The sequence below is a fragment of the Lipophrys pholis genome (assembly GCF_963383615.2).
Source record: "Lipophrys pholis genome assembly, chromosome: 17".
NCBI lineage: Eukaryota > Metazoa > Chordata > Actinopteri > Blenniiformes > Blenniidae > Lipophrys > Lipophrys pholis.
The window spans coordinates 6,158,749-6,176,570 of NC_137643.1; the positions used below are offsets into that span (position 1 = coordinate 6,158,749).

General features: G+C 41.6%; 1 protein-coding gene across 1 annotated transcript; it reads left to right on the top strand.

The window, feature by feature from the left end:
• Positions 1 to 16,425: 16,425 nt before the first annotated feature.
• LOC308122812 (uncharacterized protein) lies at positions 16,426 to 17,279 on the top strand (the record flags this gene model as incomplete). Its single annotated transcript, XM_080484909.1, is given in 2 exon segments — positions 16,426 to 16,456; positions 16,459 to 17,279. Coding segments are annotated over 2 exon segments (852 nt in total).
• Between the last annotated feature and the right edge of the window lie 543 nt (positions 17,280 to 17,822).

The following is a 17,822-nucleotide window of genomic DNA, read 5'->3' on the forward strand; positions in this document are numbered from 1 at the left end:
ACAGCTACGGTGAATGAAATCATTCGGTGTAGAAGAGTATTACCACTGTTCAGAGAAGTAGTTTATTCTGGAAGCCATTGATCAGGTGAACACAACACTGATGGGACAAACTTTAACCAAGATGATGTAACATGGGACACATCAGCAATTTTAGATGAAGATAGTATGTTTGAAATCTGGTTGAACTAAAAATCGTCCTATTATCCTCCTACTAATTTCAATTCATCAGCAGCAGCCTTTGTGGAATTCTAATTGGGAATGTTTGTTATCAGAAATCGGATGTATGACATATGTTGACATCAATTTGGAAACCGTGAAATCTTTATAGCAGTTATCAAAATGCGAGACTCACCTGTGGGGAAAGCTTCAGATCGCAGCAGGAGAAAGAATATTATAATATATTATAATTTATTTGGGCAGCATGAATTTTTCTTTTACATTTTTGAGAATAAATAATTATATAAAAAAAATAAATTACTAGTGTACAACAATCATTAATTGTCATTAAAACAGAATATAATCAGTCGTTGATGTAATAAAGTTTAATCAAGAGTGTCAAATAAGATTTTGTGTGCGTGGTACCACTGATCACATTTACTGTTCGATACAAAGAAAACCGGAACTGTGATTCTATATACTGACACAACGTGATACGAATAATTTTTTACAAAATCCTAAAGTGTGAGAGAAAGCAGTTAAAAGTATTTTCTTTTAGAAAAAAAAACACACCAGAAGAAACAATATTTCTGACATGATCATCTTTAGCTCCAGCAGGTGTAGAGCTGTAGTAACTTCACTAATTAAACAATGAAGACAAAGTAGCTATGCCAACCAGGAGGGATACGGGACTGAATTAGAGTAATAGCTTTTATCTGATGAGAAAAACACATGCTTATCCAAAAATAGTCACTTCAATGTCGATATCGACACAGACATTGTGTGGTAAGTATCCATGTGTTGGTGTCAGTCTGCACATCACTTGTCAGTTGATGAATGTGAATCTGAGCAGCTGTTCACAGTAAAATGTTATAGTCTGTAAAACATTCAGAGCTCTTAGAGCTTGAACATGGTTCTTTTTTCTTTCTTTTTTACTGAATGAGACCAAAGCGCTGCTCTAAAAATCTGTTTTAATCAAGTTTTTACTCTAATTTATTTGGTTCATGGCTCTTGTGTTAAAATGTTTCCTACATGATGAGAACAAAATACTTTTCCAGGGAATGATGCAACATTACAAATATATATAGTACAGCCAGTCCTGTGTAATGTATTGCATGTTATCCTTGTTTAATGAAGATATAATTTCATGTTCTGCTGTTTTGTCTCTCAGAATTAATCCGAAATGATTCACTGAGCATTGCTGAAAACTCCTCTGTGCTTGTTTACTTCTTCAAATTTAACGTGGGCCTTCTCCTATTCCACATGCCACCCCTCCTTTCATTCACACTCAGTCAATACATCTCAAAAGCTGAGAACTGAGTCCATGGAGCCTGTTTGTATCGATCCTGTTTATATTCTTCTTCTGCAGGTCCCATTCATGAACGCTTTTGTCAATAACTGGGAAGAAGTTTCTTCTGGCGAAAACAAACCACTTCAGAGTTCATTTCCTCTTGAGCTTTTTTCACCAGGTGCTTTAACAAAACCAGCTACGAGGTTAATTATGGAGGATTCTGAAGAGCTATAAATATACACACTCAACCCCACTACCAGAGTATCTTAGTAGGAAACCATTAATTGGTGATAGTGAGTATGCAGCAGAGAGCAGCTCATCAGAAGACAGTCAACTCAGCACCAAAAAAACGACATCACTCCTCGAACCCTGTTGTTTTAAGATATGTTGAGGCATTCCTGTTCAAGACAGTGGCATCACTTTCCATTGCTCCCCTCTGGATGATGCAGAGCAATCAGTACCTCACAGCTACAAACAAACTGAACTATCACCCCGACGTCCCTCGACTACCACAATCCCAAATTCTTCACTATGAACTGACGTCCAATAACTGCAGGAGTTCTTGTTACACTACCTTAAATACAGTATTTAATCATATTTGACAGCTGGTCCATATCAATGAACACAGTAAATTAAAAACATTTTGGTGTGACCACTGAAGCATTATTATATACTGTTTTAACAAACTTAAGGAGCAAACATAATCACACATTGTGGTGAGGCAAGAATTCTGAACACTACACCACTGAAATCGTACATTATCAACATGCGCTGACATTTACAGACTTAAGAGCTCACTTGTGTAGTAATTTCTTTCTACTACTGACTGGATCCTGTGACATTAATTATTTTTCTCCAGTTGAGAAGCCGATTCAGTTTATTCTTAGTCATACAGGAGTAAACATGAAAAAACCAAAAAAAAACTATTGCAAAGCCCAACATGAAATGCACCAAACAGAGCAGTGCAGTGACCTGGAGGAGGCATGTTGCCGTCCAGCAGCTTGGGACTCTGCCTGTTCTCTGCACAACACTGTGGAGGAGGGAAACTCTCCTCCACACCAACTGTGCAGCTTCTCCAGGAGCCGGGCCGAGAGCGGCGACGGTCACGCCAACACTCGCTTCTATTCACGCCATTGTGCTTCAAGCTGCGAGGCTGCCAGCCGTCCATCCCGAGCAACAGGTGGAGAGGGATGCTGGGAATTACATAACAATGACGCCCCCCCCACCCCCCCACCCCTTCTTTTTTTTCCTGCCATGATTCCCACCAACACAGAGAGGAAGGAATCCGTTTTAACTTCTGTTTCTCTCTCCCAGATTAGACATGCATCTGTTTTGTTTATTTGGGCTGTTTTTTTTAATCCATTATGTTTATCTTAAAGGCGCCAACTGTTATTTTTCTAATTAACTTTCCCTACTTGCTAAATTGATTTTGTGTGTTTGCTTAACTGACAGCTCAAAGTAATTTTTGCTTCAAAATATTACTAAAGTGGATCTTATCATAATTATTCTGCCCGCCAGAATAAAACCTTTGAGACGTTTTTAAGCAGCTCCAACCACTTTGCATGCAAATCCGTGTTTGATATTTCTGTATGAAACACTGTCAGATACCCGAGTCTTATTTCTCATTCAATTCCTGTTTGAAGATCTCTGAACTACATCATTCATGAAAATCACGGCGGCCAACAGACAGAAGAAAGAGTTTTACTGCCATCTACAGGACTAATTGGACTATTACAAATGAAAGTTAAGATACAGTATATATCAATTTCCATGTTTTAATAGTAATAAAAAAAGTTAACCGTTTTAGTTTTAGCACATTTGAGCTCAACTGGTTTTTTTTTTAAGTACATATAATTGCTCCATTTAAACATCCATGTTAATATTTTACTTCATGTTTCAAATAAAGTTGTGACTTCAAAATGAGAAAATGAGCATGTCAAACACAGATATTGTTCATTTTAATGTTATTATAAACTGTGACACTAATAAAACCACAATTCATGCAGCTTGTTAAAAAAAAATATCCTTGTCCAAATCATCCAAATCCTGGGTGACGGGCGACTGAAGCTTATTTCAATCCAGCAAAAAGGCAGGCGTCACCATGGACACGTCATCAGTTAAATATACTGTAGTGCTGATGTATTCTTAACGTAGTGTCACAAATTGTATGTATCCATGTTCTATGCTGCTTTATCCACCCGGTGTCTGATGGGTGAAGGCAGAGTACACACTGAGTAACTAACTAACCACTTTCCACTGTGCAGCAGAGTCGCCAATTAAACTGACATAGTGGACACGTCTTGAAACTGTAGAATGACGCCATTTAACCATTTAATATTTCGCGCTGTAGCAATCTTTAATAAGTCTCTATTCAAACACATCTCAATCCTTTTCTATTTTCTGTTGTACTGATAATCAACATGAAAGCCTCCCTGTGCAGAGCTGCTGCATTTATGATTTTATCTTATTTATGATTATGTTCTCATCCGGTCAGTATTTCATGTCCCTGTAAAGCACCTTATTCAGTATTTATTGCTTTTAAATGTGCTCTGCAGACAGAACTGTGCCCCTCCTGCATGGTCTCTCTGATTGCCCTCTTCTGCTATAAAGCTGTCAAATTATGACTTTAAAGGTGCTGCACACCAGATTATTGTTGTGCTGACCTAGAAAATAATGGCTGAAGCTGCTGTGGTGCTGATTTTGATATAGGTCTTTTTTTTTGCCTTGTTTTTTCTGTTTTGTGTTCCTGATGTATTTCAGGTTCTGCTCTTAATCCCTGCCTGGGTTCAGTTTAGTGTCTCCGTGTCATCCTCCTCGGTTCTCCCATGACTCCCTTTGCTTTGTCAGCTTGGGTCCTTCTCTTCTCTTTGTTATACAAACAGTCACACCAGCTGATTTAAGTCCTAAAGCCCTGAATCCTGCAATTCCCTTGATACCAGTAATATATTTGTACACTGCAGAAATACAGTAATCCAGGATACCCAGAACATCAACGATCAGATTTTATATTGCAGCAGGCCAGTGGGGAGCTACGGCAATGACTCAGTCAGAGAATTGATCTCGGTTTAGAAGCCAATCCTGCGCTCCATACTCCACAGGACTCCAGGAATAATGCCCATTCTTACCACGAGACTGACAATAAATATACCCTGAGAGAAGGTCAGTAACTACAGTAACAGTCGCTATTTTTTAAAAAGCGCCATATAACAGTGGGCAAAACAAACATCAAAAACAATGTTGGTAAAACACTTTTAATCTGTCATTATTTGGCTTCCAATACCAATATTAGAATATTCTTCTTCTTTGGCTCCTGTACATTTTACTTTTACAAAAATTTTAATATTATGCGATGTAAATCTGGTTAAAGCAGTTTGGATTTAAGATGAAACATAAAACAGAGTTAGGATTAGATCAAACAGTATAAATTGAAATAAACTGAGACTAACAACAGACTGAAGACAAGATATGATATATGAGATATATTGATCCCACAATATAAAGTAATCTATTGCAGAATAAGTGTTACAAATATATATTCTTAATCAGGAAATATGAAATATCCAAATTTGAAAAGAAACTCTACACTAAACTAAAACTAAACTGTCCTCATGATATAAGCCTATTAAGTGTGCACATCAGCACAATGTGTGAACAAGGACATAAATTAAACTTTAAATTATTTGTCTCCTCCCAGTAAAGATGGTTAAGACTGAAATAAATATTTGTGTCTATATATCTACTGCTTGTGAGCTCACAGTCATTTGCTGTTGCTGACAGTTTTATTTCCACCAGCACTTTTGCACATGGCTAACAAGCAAGTGAGTGAGTAGAGGATATGACATAAAAATAACCCTGAGGGGTATCATTTCTCATATTTACTGAACCTCACGGAAATTGTTTTATGCTGGCAACAATGGAAAAACACATCTTCATGGTTAAAAAAAAAAAGGCAAAGAACCTCCTGAAACAATATGAGAAAAAAAAAAAAATCTAAGTAATAAGCCATAAATAGCTGTAAGTCATTAGTCCAGACTGGAACAGGAGCACAGGAGCACAGGCGAAACGGCGATGTGTCATTTTGTTTCTGGCAGATATATATTTAGAAAGAGTGGAAATAAGGGAGAGGAAATCTGCAGGAATGCAACAGCTTAAACCGAGCTGGAGGAGTTGATGAAGTCTGAGCCCACAAACCCTTATCCACCGTGGTTCCTGTGTGGTTCGCTGACATCCAGCACTGCTGCTTAAGTCTGACGAAAACACCATAAAAGAAGGAAGCAGCGGAGGAAAGATTATGATACCCTCTGCAGGTACCTTATGAATATGGATGGCTGCGCGCAATGAAGGACTATAACATATAAGAGGGTGTTGGCATCTGCTCCCAAAGAGCCATAAACCTTCAAATGTGGCAAATCTCTTTGAGTTATGACGCCGCCGCGCAATTTGCACAGAAATCGAACCCATACAATTACTGCTGTATGGTACAGTTAATGAAAAAATGTATTTGTTGGGGGGGAGGGGTAACTCACACAAACACGCGCGCACACACACACACACACACACACACACACACACACACACAGGGCAGTGTGTTCTGGACTTGGTTCAACTCATACTATATTCTGTGTGCAGCTCAATCTGACGCTGCTTTAAACCAAACCGTAGAGTAACAGTTCCACATGTTTTCATCTTGTAATTTCTGTACAATTTTTCCTCGTGAGGACGTGAGATTTGTACCCACAAGGGCAACAACTATGAGTGTGGAGATACATTTCAGTCCCCACAAGGCCACAATAATATTGTAGTTTTTATGCCTTCAGGGGACACTGCGTTGACTTTCATCCATTCCCCCCAGACTCACTCTGTTACCTGCCTCACCCAAACCCTTCTCTTAACCTGAAGGTAACCTTGCACTTTACGTATCTTCATCTCAAAGTGTTTTGCTTTCTCCGTATTGGGACTTGATTTCCCAGCTGACACATGAGACCCCACTGGTTTATGTGCTATCAGGGTGCCACCCCACCACCATACAGGAACATACGCGCGCACGATCGCGCGCACACACACACACACACACACACACACAAACACGCTGTTTTGACCAATGACTCAAGGTTAGTCATAAAAGCTGTCCACGGCGTCGACCCTGACCCACCTCAATTACTGGTAAGCACACTGTGGGGTGCAGTCGATAACCGGCAGTGACAGAAAGCATCAGTCGTGCTCATAAGCCTCCACCCATGTGTTGACGGTACTCTTGCTCCTCAGAACGGGCTGTTCGCCATGTCGCAACAACGCGGCTGCAGCACGAGCCCAGAAGGGAAGGAGGCCTGCTGGTGCTCAGTTTGTTCTGGGCGGCACTCAGGTGTGACGGCGCAGACGCTCTGAAAAATAGAGGCGCTCACTGAGATGTAAAACAAGGTCTCCAAAGAGGAGATTAAAACAAATTTAAATGCTGTCCACGATTAACTATTGAAGTCGGCCGTGAATATTAAGAAGAGAGAGAATACAAGGATGTGAAAAAAAAGATAAATCAGCCGACTGAGTCACATGAAGGTATTTTCTGTTTGATTGAGTCACATGATGAGTTATTAGCGGTGTGTTACTAAAGTACCCTGAACTAAATTCATACAAGTAATGGAAAAACTCTGAGAGTAAAGAATTAGACATTTCAAAATGTGCTATTTACACATTTTGTGTGCATTGCACTTTTTTTTTTTTGATCATTATGATACTGAACCTGATATCTGTAAAACGAGTTGAGCCAAAGGTTGCAAAATATTTTCCTTCTCAATCAACTCTCACATCCTTCATCTGACACTCGCGTTACGAACACAAAGCACTTCTAATTCATTTTTCTTTGACTTCTCTCTCTCTCTCTCTCTCTCTCTCTCTCTCTCTCTCTCCCCCCCCCCCCCCCCCCCCCTCTCTCTCTCACAACACTCACATGAGCTGTTATATCATGTTTTGACATTCCCCTTACTCATCAGAGCTCGCTGTAAACTGGTACCCACAGTTTAATTTCACACTGTCCCGCAGGATTTGTGTAAAATCTCCAAATCTGCGAGCAACCAAAAATGTGTCAAAAATATGACGCAGCAACTGTTCAGACAATCTGGCGCAAAACAAAACAAAATCTGTACACAGACATTAACTATTTACTGAGCCAGGGGCCATATGTGGGAGTCTTTTGTATCTTTGCTTTGCTTCCAAATGATCTATATATGCTTAAATATAACGTAATCTATAAAAATGTAAAACTGTTTTGCACTGATACTCATACAAACACTGTCATGTTTCAGACCTTTGCCTTGATGCGGCATGTTACTTTAAAATATATCAAAACAATTATTATTTTGTCTACTAAGATATATCAGGGTAGTTTTGTTTTGCAAGTTACACATAATAATTGTGCATTTTCTTTTCACCCAATAAAATCTACGAGCCACAAAAAACAAGCAACAAATGATTAGTTGTTATTATCTGTTTTCTAGGTGTAAATTGTGAAATAGCAGTGATTTGTGTTATATTCATTACTGCAATAGACTTAGTTTTAAACTAACTTAGTTTGTTGTTGTTTGTTTGTGGGTGCAGACAGAGATGGACGGACTCTCAGAGTCGTGAGGATGATATGAAATGAAAAGTGGCCTTCGGTCTCTGCCTGTGCACGCTTTCCTGCACTTCTGACCTTTGAGTCAATGTTTGTTTGATGTGTGTGTGATTTTTTTTGTTGTTGTCGTTGTTATTTACCTACTTGAACCTCATCCAGAATATCCTGTGAGTGAGCTCAGCTCTAATTCTGCCCTTGACTCCGCTCTTCCAGTGTGTGGCGTGCCTTTGGGTAGTGGCCGCAGCACACACACCAGCCTGCAGACGAGTTGTGTGTGTGTGTGTGTGTGTGTGTGTGTGTGTGTGTGTGTGTGTGTGTGTGTGTGTGTGTGTGTGTGTGTGTGTGTGTGTGTGTGTGTGTGTGTGTGTGTGTGTGTGTGTGTGTGTGTGTGTGTGTGTGTGTGTGTGTGTGTGTGTGTGTGTGTGTGTGTGCGTGCACCGTCCAGTCAAAGACATCCCAGCAGTGCCGCTGCGAGGCCGTCTGACTCAGTCGTGTCTTCCGTCCTGTGTGCCTGCTTTCCTGTGTCCTAGTCTAACCTTGGACCGGCGTCTCTGCCTCCGCCGCCGCCACCATCAGCTATTCTTAGCTTCACTCGCACGGTGGCTTCACAGCAGATCCGTCAGCGTAAAATGCCACACTTCAGCGGATGGCGTAAATAAAACGGCCCCGCTGGTTGGGAAGCATCTCTGGAGGAAATGACAAATCACTTCAGATCATAAACAGCAGAGCAGCGGTGTTACTCGAGCAATGTCTCATGGGAACAGCCTGGTGGTTCTGTCCCTGCCTGCGAGTGAGCAGGATGTTCACAGGCCCTCACCTCAAAATGTCTCACAGTGCTAAGTTTTAATTTCACCGCCGCGCTGCACTTAAAGTCTTAGTTAGACAGATGAACTCCACATTTTCCTCTGTTAACCGCCGAGGGGATGGTAGCAGGGGGAGATTAGGTTAGACACACAAAACCCCAGGAGAACGCATCACCACTAAAACATTGTGCTGTCATATGCTGAGAAGCTGCAGCTTAATGACTCTGTGCTGCTTTGCTCAAAGGCACTGATGAGGCAGGAGGAGGAGAAGCAGGAGGTGGAATCCTCCATCCTCTTTGCGTGTTTGTCCTTTTCGCAAAAAAAAAAGAAAGATTGCAAAAATGTATTTATTATCGCTGGTGTCTGCTTACAAAAACAAAATGAGTCTGCTTGTATTAAAATGTCATGCACTGTTATTTAAATCATGGCCAAATGTAAATTCCTGTCCTTTCCACTCTCGGTTTCAAGTTAGATTAATGAACCGATGTTTCATTGTCATCCTCCAGTTGCACTCTGGCATGCAAACCATGTCGTGTGGCACGTTAAGCCCCCGTCGGGCCCTGTGTGTGTGCGTGAGTGTGTGTGTGTGTGTGTGTGTGTGTGTGTGTGTGTGTGTGTGTGTGTGTGTGTGTGTGTGTGTGTGTGTGTGTGTGTGTGTGTGTGTGTGTGTGTGTGTGTGTGTGTGTGTGTGTGTGTGTGTGTGTGTGCGTGCCGGTTATGAAAATCTTTGTGACATGGCACAGTCATGGTTATGTATGTCATCAGGCTGCTGTGGGCAGGTCAGGAGACTCTGGACTGACATTAATGTCCCTGCTTTGTGTTTATATTGTTTGATTGCCATGATTCATGTTGAAATCTCACTTTGACTTTTTACTCGTGGAGTTTTTTACTTATTCAGAAATGATGCATTATTAGACAAACAACGTAGTTTGAGGTAGTTGTGGGGAGATTTTATTGGCATATTTATGCTTTGATTTATGTTTAATAATTGTCATCTATTTTCCTTTTGAAGGGACGCACAATATTATTCAGTCAAATAATCAAAAATGATAATTGAGAAGATATTAGTTAGCTGTTTTAAAAACATGAGGCTCTTATGATAAAGCCCTTTACCTGGTGAGGAATGTTTTATATGCTTTCTTAGTCCATGGGAATACATAGGTAGACATTTTCATGGCTGAAAAAATTCAACATTTGTAGTTTTTCTGAATACACGGAATATCAACTTTTCTCTTTCCTTCCTTCCTTCCTTCTCTCCTTTATTCGTTTCTTCCTTCTGTTCTAAATGTATTGCAATATATTGTATTTTGTTCATTGGTGTAATGTAGCTGAAAATACTTGAGGAACACTAATCACTATTATAATTACGTTTTCATTCATTCATTCATTCATTCATTCCTTCATTCATTCATTCAGTTTTATATATCTTATATCCTCAACACAAACATCTATAAAGTATTATAAAAGGCTGAATATCAGTGAAAAGTAACAGTAAAGACACACTGTAAAATACAGATATGTGAAAGTGGAAGTCTTGCAAAGGTGCAGAAATCCAGCCAGTAACTTTCCCCACCCTCCCACTCAGGTTGGTATTTTGTTGTGACATCTCAGCGCTGAAGTTTTGGCAGCAAAAACACGCGGACATTCAAATATATTTCCTGCTTCTCAAGTAAAGTTTTGTCCTCAGCAGATTCAAGGTCAGTGTTGCACTTTTCTGCATGTGGAAAACTTTGCTGAGAACAGTGGCGGAAGGCCACAATGCACAAACAAAAAGCTGTTTATCTTACGAACACAGTCCTGCAGGACAAAAAGTACATAAACAATGAAAAGACTGTGGGCTGCGTGTGCAACAACAGCGAGGAACTTTGTTTCGCCTGGAGTGACAAGCACAACCTTGGTCATCGCCCACATTGGCAGGACTACGTCTCCTTGATTGCCTGGAGAGGAGCTACAAGTGCACAGAGGAAATGATTGTGAACTTCTCACCATGCTGAGAAGAAGCAGCAATACTGGAGGCACAACAGGAAGTAAAGTTCTGGTAATTCAGACCATATTGGATGCTCTGACACGAACATGAGGGCCAGCCGATGTTAACTTTGAATGACTGTTTTAATACACTCTGTCCGAGGCTGAAACTTTTATTTTGAATGTCTCACAAGTTACTTCTCACAAGAGTTACCAGTTGGCCCCAAACACATTGTCGGGGACTGCAGGGAGGATGCAGGCATATTCATGCACATATTCAGCATGAGAACTTCACAGAGAAAGGCCCCCAGAATCAAACCTGGGACCTTCTCGCCATGAGGAGACCGTGCTCACCACTACACCTGCATTTCAAATTGGTGTGAAGGCAGTTTGGTGAAGGATGTTACATTTTATGACCTTTTCAGATATTTTCCAAATTTATTATCTTTGAAGAGCCGGCATTGTTTACTGAGAGGGCTAGTTGATACTGGTGGTGTTGGAATAAATTGGTTCATGTCCGCTGGCTGAAGGATGAAGGGCTGATTACGAGGGGGGAAGCCTGCACACCACAGACTCTGGGAAACAGAATGGCCTTTACTTGAAGATATTCAGAGAGCAGAGGCTGATTGGCTCTGGAAAAAAAGTGTGCGAGTGTATGACTGGATAAAAGCAGAGGCATCAGAATATAAAACGGTTTGATTCTGGCAGCGTGGGAAGAGAGTGATGAAGCAAAATAAAAAAAATGGAATGTTTTTTTTTTTTTTTTTGAGGATAAAAATAGGACATGAAAGGACTCGATCTTCCTGATGGAACACACACGTAAGCATTATAAGGATCTTTGTTTGTGATTGCTGGAGAATCCCTATTGTATTATGAGATGATCCGTAGTATAAAACTAACTCTCTGAATAAAGACAGAGATACACTTTGTCGTTTTTTTGCCACACCGGTTGAAAAACAAGCAATCGTGGTGGTATATTATATTGAGGTGTAAATTCTGTGATATTGTGTGGTACAGTCAGAGGGGACCACGGACAGCTCTTACCACAGTTGTGTGAGAACAGACCTTTTGACGGTCAACAAATGTAACGTCAAGCTCCTCGCTACGCCACACCGTCACCGCGTGCCGGATCATACAAGCTACTGTCACTCCAAACACCAACATTATAGTTAGCAGACACCAGAAGAGGTAAAATCCTGGACAACTTCTACATGTTTGGTCTATTTCCAATTCCCATGTATATAAACGCCACAAGAACAACATTATTTAAAAACATTGTTGTTGTTGCATTCTGGTCCTCACTGCTGATTCAGAAAGCAATATTGTGCAGTGAAACTTACTGTTGCATTTATTTAGCAGGTCATAATCTTATGGGAATACTAAAGTTGCACAATCCATAAGAGTCCTAACGTTCTTTATGAGGAACTAAGCAGACTAATGGACAGACACATGGACGGACAGATCTTTATGCACACTAGGAGATAGGGCTTCATGAGAGGTTGGCGGAGGAGCCACCAAAAATATAGTAAGTAGATGATGCACATGGAAACACACAGACATGTACCATGAAACTAAATGTGAACTTTCAACACGGTCACACCAGACTCAGACGGGGTTAATTTGAGATTTAACCCTGTGTGATTGGATTGAAATTCATTTCAAAACACTTTATTCATCCCCGAGAGGCAATTTGTGAGGCCTGTAGAGCAATAACATAAAAAAACACAAGAGTGTGACATAAAAAGCAAATGACATGAGAAGGACAGTAGCGTGGACACATACTTATTTAGGAACGCCCATGCGTGTGTGGGTGCATGAAGTGTGCACATGTCCTGTCACATGCAAATCTATCCTCTTTGATAAGGAGCCAGGTCCGTTCAAAGCAAATATTTAACCGGATTAACTAGCTATCGGTGAATTAATCCTTTAATCAATGGATCCAGTCACAAAAGCCTCCACCCGGCTGCAGCACTTCAGATGCTGCTGTTGTGTCGAGGTCCGTGTACGTCTGCAGATTCTACCTGCACTGTGATGTATGACCGGAACATGTTTCTTCATCAGGTGTGTTTCCCCGTGTCAAAAACGTGAAGCTCAATCTGAAGCATGTCTCTGCCTTCTGCAAAGGTCCAGACTGTGAAATGGGCAGTGGGAAGAACGTAGAACATGCATGGAGTACCCTCAAGCATCAGGTTGGATGATCTTGGAAATGAACTTCAATGCGGTGCACTCAAGCGTCGTGCCGTGACCTTTGGCTACCTACAGCATAACCTATATATGCTCCAGTGCTCTGCAGAGGCAGAAAAGACTATTCATCTCATCCAAGAGAATTTCTATAAGGGGCTCAGCAAGATGAATATCCCCATTGGTGTATCACGCAGCTGTCACTTAAAGGCATTGTGACATGGCATGCGTCAATTTAGTCTCTTCAGCTCAGCTGGGAGATGACAGGTCGGATTATTGCAGTGCTTGATCTGCATGCTACCTCGCTTTTTAATGATGTGATGGTGAAGCTTGTTAGGTCCTGAAAAGCCGCCACGCTGGAGCTCCTCGTGCAGCTCTGGACGGAAGAGATTTGACGTGCCTTAGATTGAATGTCAGAGTCAAGGTTTAGTCCGGTCTCCAAAAATAGGACAGGCAGTCAAGAAAAGAAAGATGGAAAATATTCATTTTCTGGGTCACAATTGTATTGTATTATTAGACATCGTACAAGTGATAATGTTGAACGTGTTCTCAGCAGGAGTGACACTGTTGTGAATAATGAGACTGCTATTTATGCAAATGACTGTAGTCACCAATGAAAATGCGAAACTCACTTTCATGTTAGGAATTTGATGGATGGATGGATGGATGGATGGATGGATGGATGGATGGATGGATGGATGGATGGATGGATGCTGCACAACTGTTTCAGTTAGAGGAACTTGTGCTTCTCTAACCTCTGTTGGCCTTAAATAGTTGCAAAGCCGCTAAAGCCTCCAACAATCAATATAGCATGAATCATAATATTATCATGTTTCCTCAGAGAGAGAAGCAAAACAGCCCAGTTTTATGTGTTTTATCAGTACAAACAGCTGCTGTCTATGAAGGGCACCTTTTGTGATGAGTTTATGTTTTGTTCATAATTCATTGATGTCTTGTGAGGATTGAAAGCGCAATCAAATTAACTGTTTGACTTTTAAACTATGTATTTGAAGTTTGTGGTCCGATCCCACTACTGTTGCTCTCTGTCTCTGTCTCTGTCTCTGTCTCTGTCTCTGTCTCTGTCTCTGTCTCTGTCTCTGTCTCTGTCTCTGTCTCTGTCTCTGTCTTTGTTTCTGTCTCTGTCTCTGTCTCTGTCTCTGTCTCTGTCTCTGTCTCTGTTCTTTCCTTTTCTCTCTTTCTCTTACCCCAACTGGAGTAGCATTAAGTCTCTATCTCTGAGCCTGGATCTGCAAGTTTCTTCCTGCTAAAAGATAGTTTTTCCTTTTCCCGCCTATGATTGCTCAACTAGAATAGTTGGGTTTTTCTTTGTAAAGGTGCCTTGAGATGATTGTGGGGTTATTTGGCACTATACAAATAACACTGGTTTATATGACGTTATATAATTGTTTCATGAAAATGGCTGAGTTCAAGTTGTGCAAGTTGTGCTCGTGTGGCGTAAAGCTCATGCCTCAGCTCACTTTTGTCAGCAACGTTTGTTGTACCTCAATTTTGTGACATATCATCTCCAATGTTGCTCTTTTTTCCCCCAAACTCAGAGTGAGAACCTGTGCTCTGATATATTTGATAAGTTATTTCCCCGACATGCTTAATTCCACGTTTTTGGGCTTTTGGCTCGTTGCTCCATTCTATCACTCCATGGTGAGCACAAGCAAATAAACAGAAGCAATGCAATTCCCTTTATGCCTCTGTCCTACATCCTACATGTTTTAGCTCGCTTATTGTTTTTACACACCTAAATCTAATGATTAGATCTTCACCGAGCTCCTAATAAAGCCCAGTGATGATCCAGTAAATACAATCAGGTGTGCCACAGCAGGTAGAGACCTAAAACATGCAGGACAGGGGCTCTCCAGGACCAGAATTAAAGACCCCTGAGGCCTGTCCTACGACGCTGGATTTTATTAAGTATTAATGCTGGGTTTTCCATACTACAACGCTCGCTCACATCTCACCGGGATAAATCAGCCAGGCAACGTATGCTGAATGTCAAACCTGCTTCCGAGCAGATTACGTTCTTGATAAGACACAACTTTTTGAGAAGGGCTCCCAAGGTGGATCTTCTTGAAAACGCTCAGACTCCAGCTCCACTTAAAGGAGAGAAAATGCAAGTTTTCAAAAATGCTGCTACTGCACTTGTGCACCATGGGCATAGGAAATAGTTCTTCTGCAAACAATGGCGGCTTCCAGAGTGTGACTCCCAATCCATGACTCCCAGTCCACATTCTCCAGCGACTTGTTAGATTTAGTCACCTGTAATAACAATCCAACTTAATCGTCTGTCCATCTGAATTCCTGTGTACTTGCCATAGTTTCTGTTCATATGATATTGTTTTCTGTGTTTATAAAATATTTCTGTGTAAAAGTGAAGCTTGTCTGAAACGAAATGTAAAAACGATGTGTTTTCACTTTGTTAAGGGGGGTGGGGGGGGAGGGGGGGGGCGTTAGTTATAATAATATTAACTTTAATAATAACTTTATTTACATATCACTTTTCAGAACACATTTTGCAGAAAGTGCTTTACAGTAAAAACACAAACAAAAAAATAAGTTAGTAAACCAATGGAAAAATGCATGCAAAATGAAAGTGCCATCTATTTCCATGAGTGTGCAATTGACTGATGAGTTATTTGTGTTAACAATTAATTTAACCATTATTTATTTTTATCCTTTATGGTCATTTGCATTTTGGTTCCCCCCTTGTGCCCTCTACTGAAGAAGAAGAAGAAAAAAAGGATCCGCCCCTGCTTTCTTCTACTATCGCAGAATTGGCTGAGACTGAAATGTTCTCATAACTGTTGGATGAACTACCTTGAAATGCGCTGGAGCCCTCCCTCTGTTGAAGCTGTAATAACTTTGACGAGAGTGCGACCTTAATTTGAGGTGTGTGCGCTGACTGAGCGCGCAGCGAGCGGTCTGCGCTCTCCGCTGCCTCTCATCCGATTAGTGCGCACGTATGTACCCGGGAAACGATGAAGTCCGCTCGGTAATAAGCGCCGTGAGGCGGCGTGCCGGTCGAAGCCCAGTCTGTGGGAGGGGTCTGCCAAACCTTTCCCTCTAATTGATCGGGGAGCAGAAGCAGAATCAGTCGGGGATGCGAGCCGCCGCAGACGGAGAGAGAGGTACTCAGCAAACCGCATGTTGTTGCTTAATAGCGCATTATAGGAGCGCATTAGGAGCGCTGTGTGGGAAAAGCTTTTATTGAGGGATAAATCTTAGTTTTACAGTTTATTTTTTAAGTCTTACTTTAAAACACATGCATGCAGTCGGTGGAGGATAAAACACTTATTTGCTATTAATTTAAAAAGCATGCAGCGGATGAAAGTTGCTGTAGCGTCGTGGAGTTTAAACGTCTGGTTGTGTGGTGTTTTTTTTTGTTTTTTTTTACTGATGCAGACGGACGCATGGGCTTGACAAGACGGGAAACCCAGCCCAGAATCAAATGGCAGATCTGGAACTGTTTTACTTTGAGCAGCCTGATCCCAGAGACTCCTTCCTGGCTATAAACGGGCGAAGTGTCCCCGAGGTCTGCGGAGGAAAGTCACTTTATCCCGATTCAGCACCATGGACAGAGCACCGGAGAGAAGAGAAGGAGGAGAAGAGGGAGGAATCAGAAACATCCTTCACCTGCAAGCAACAGCGTGATGGAGAGGTTGATGATGACCAGATGATAGGATCAAGTCCACAAGCCTGCCAACTGAGTCAGAGCTCATCCAGTGAGGTTGAGGAGGAGGTGATGGAGGAGGAAGAAGGGGAGGAGGAGGAGGAGGAGGAAGAGGAGGAGGAGGAGGAGGAGGACATCCCAGAACTTTATTTGTTATCTGATGATGACCTGTCCTCTGACGGATCAGCAAAGTCTGTGGATTATGGTTTCATCATCGCCGTGACCTGCCTAGTGACTGGCATCTCCCTGGTCGCCATATCGTACGCCGTCCCCAGGGACGTCCGGGCGGACCCGGATAGCGTCTCCGCCCGGGAGATGGAGCATCTGGAGATGGAGAAAGCAAGAGTGGGAGCCCATCTGGACCGCTGTGTCATAGCGGGACTGTGTCTGCTCACCCTTGGGGGCGTGCTGCTCTCCACGCTGCTCATGATTTCCATGTGGAAAGGGGAGATGATGAGGAGGAAAGCCTTCGCCTATTCCAAACATGCTGCAAAGTTGTACGGCTCCATCAATTTAAGAGCAGGCTCCAGCCCGACTCAGGGATCCTGCTCACAATTGTCAGTGGCTGAGGAGGATTTAGAAGTGCTCAGTTGAATTTATGTACCGGACAAGCGGAGGAGACTTAGAAAGTGCTTAGAAAATCCTGCCAGTGCTGTCCTATAATCAGCGGTTTTAATGCCTTTTTTTTTTTTTTTCTCACAGCTAATGCCACTTTCTTGATTAATGTAGAACTTTTTAAAAGCTAGAATCACATTTTTCAGGTTTGTGTCTATACAGTGCCCTCATGCCTCACAGTTTTTGGTTGCTGAAATGTTGTCTTCTTTTCATATAAGATATAAATAAGTTCCCTCTTTACCCAAGATCCACACTCCTATGCCTGCTTTTTAAATATAAATGTAGGGCTTTAGTTGTGTGATTTGCAGGAATTTATTCTCCTACAAACAGTCAAACAAATCAAGGAGCTGCTGGAGGGTGAGGAACCACGAGCATACAAAGCAAACCTGCAAGCCTCGACGGCACTGACAACGCTCTGAAACAGCTCTGTTTAACTCTGAAAAGTTTTTATGATGGTAATTATTTTGTCGGTTTTTATTGTGACAGTTGTGACGGGAAACAAGAAAATGGTAGAAATATGAG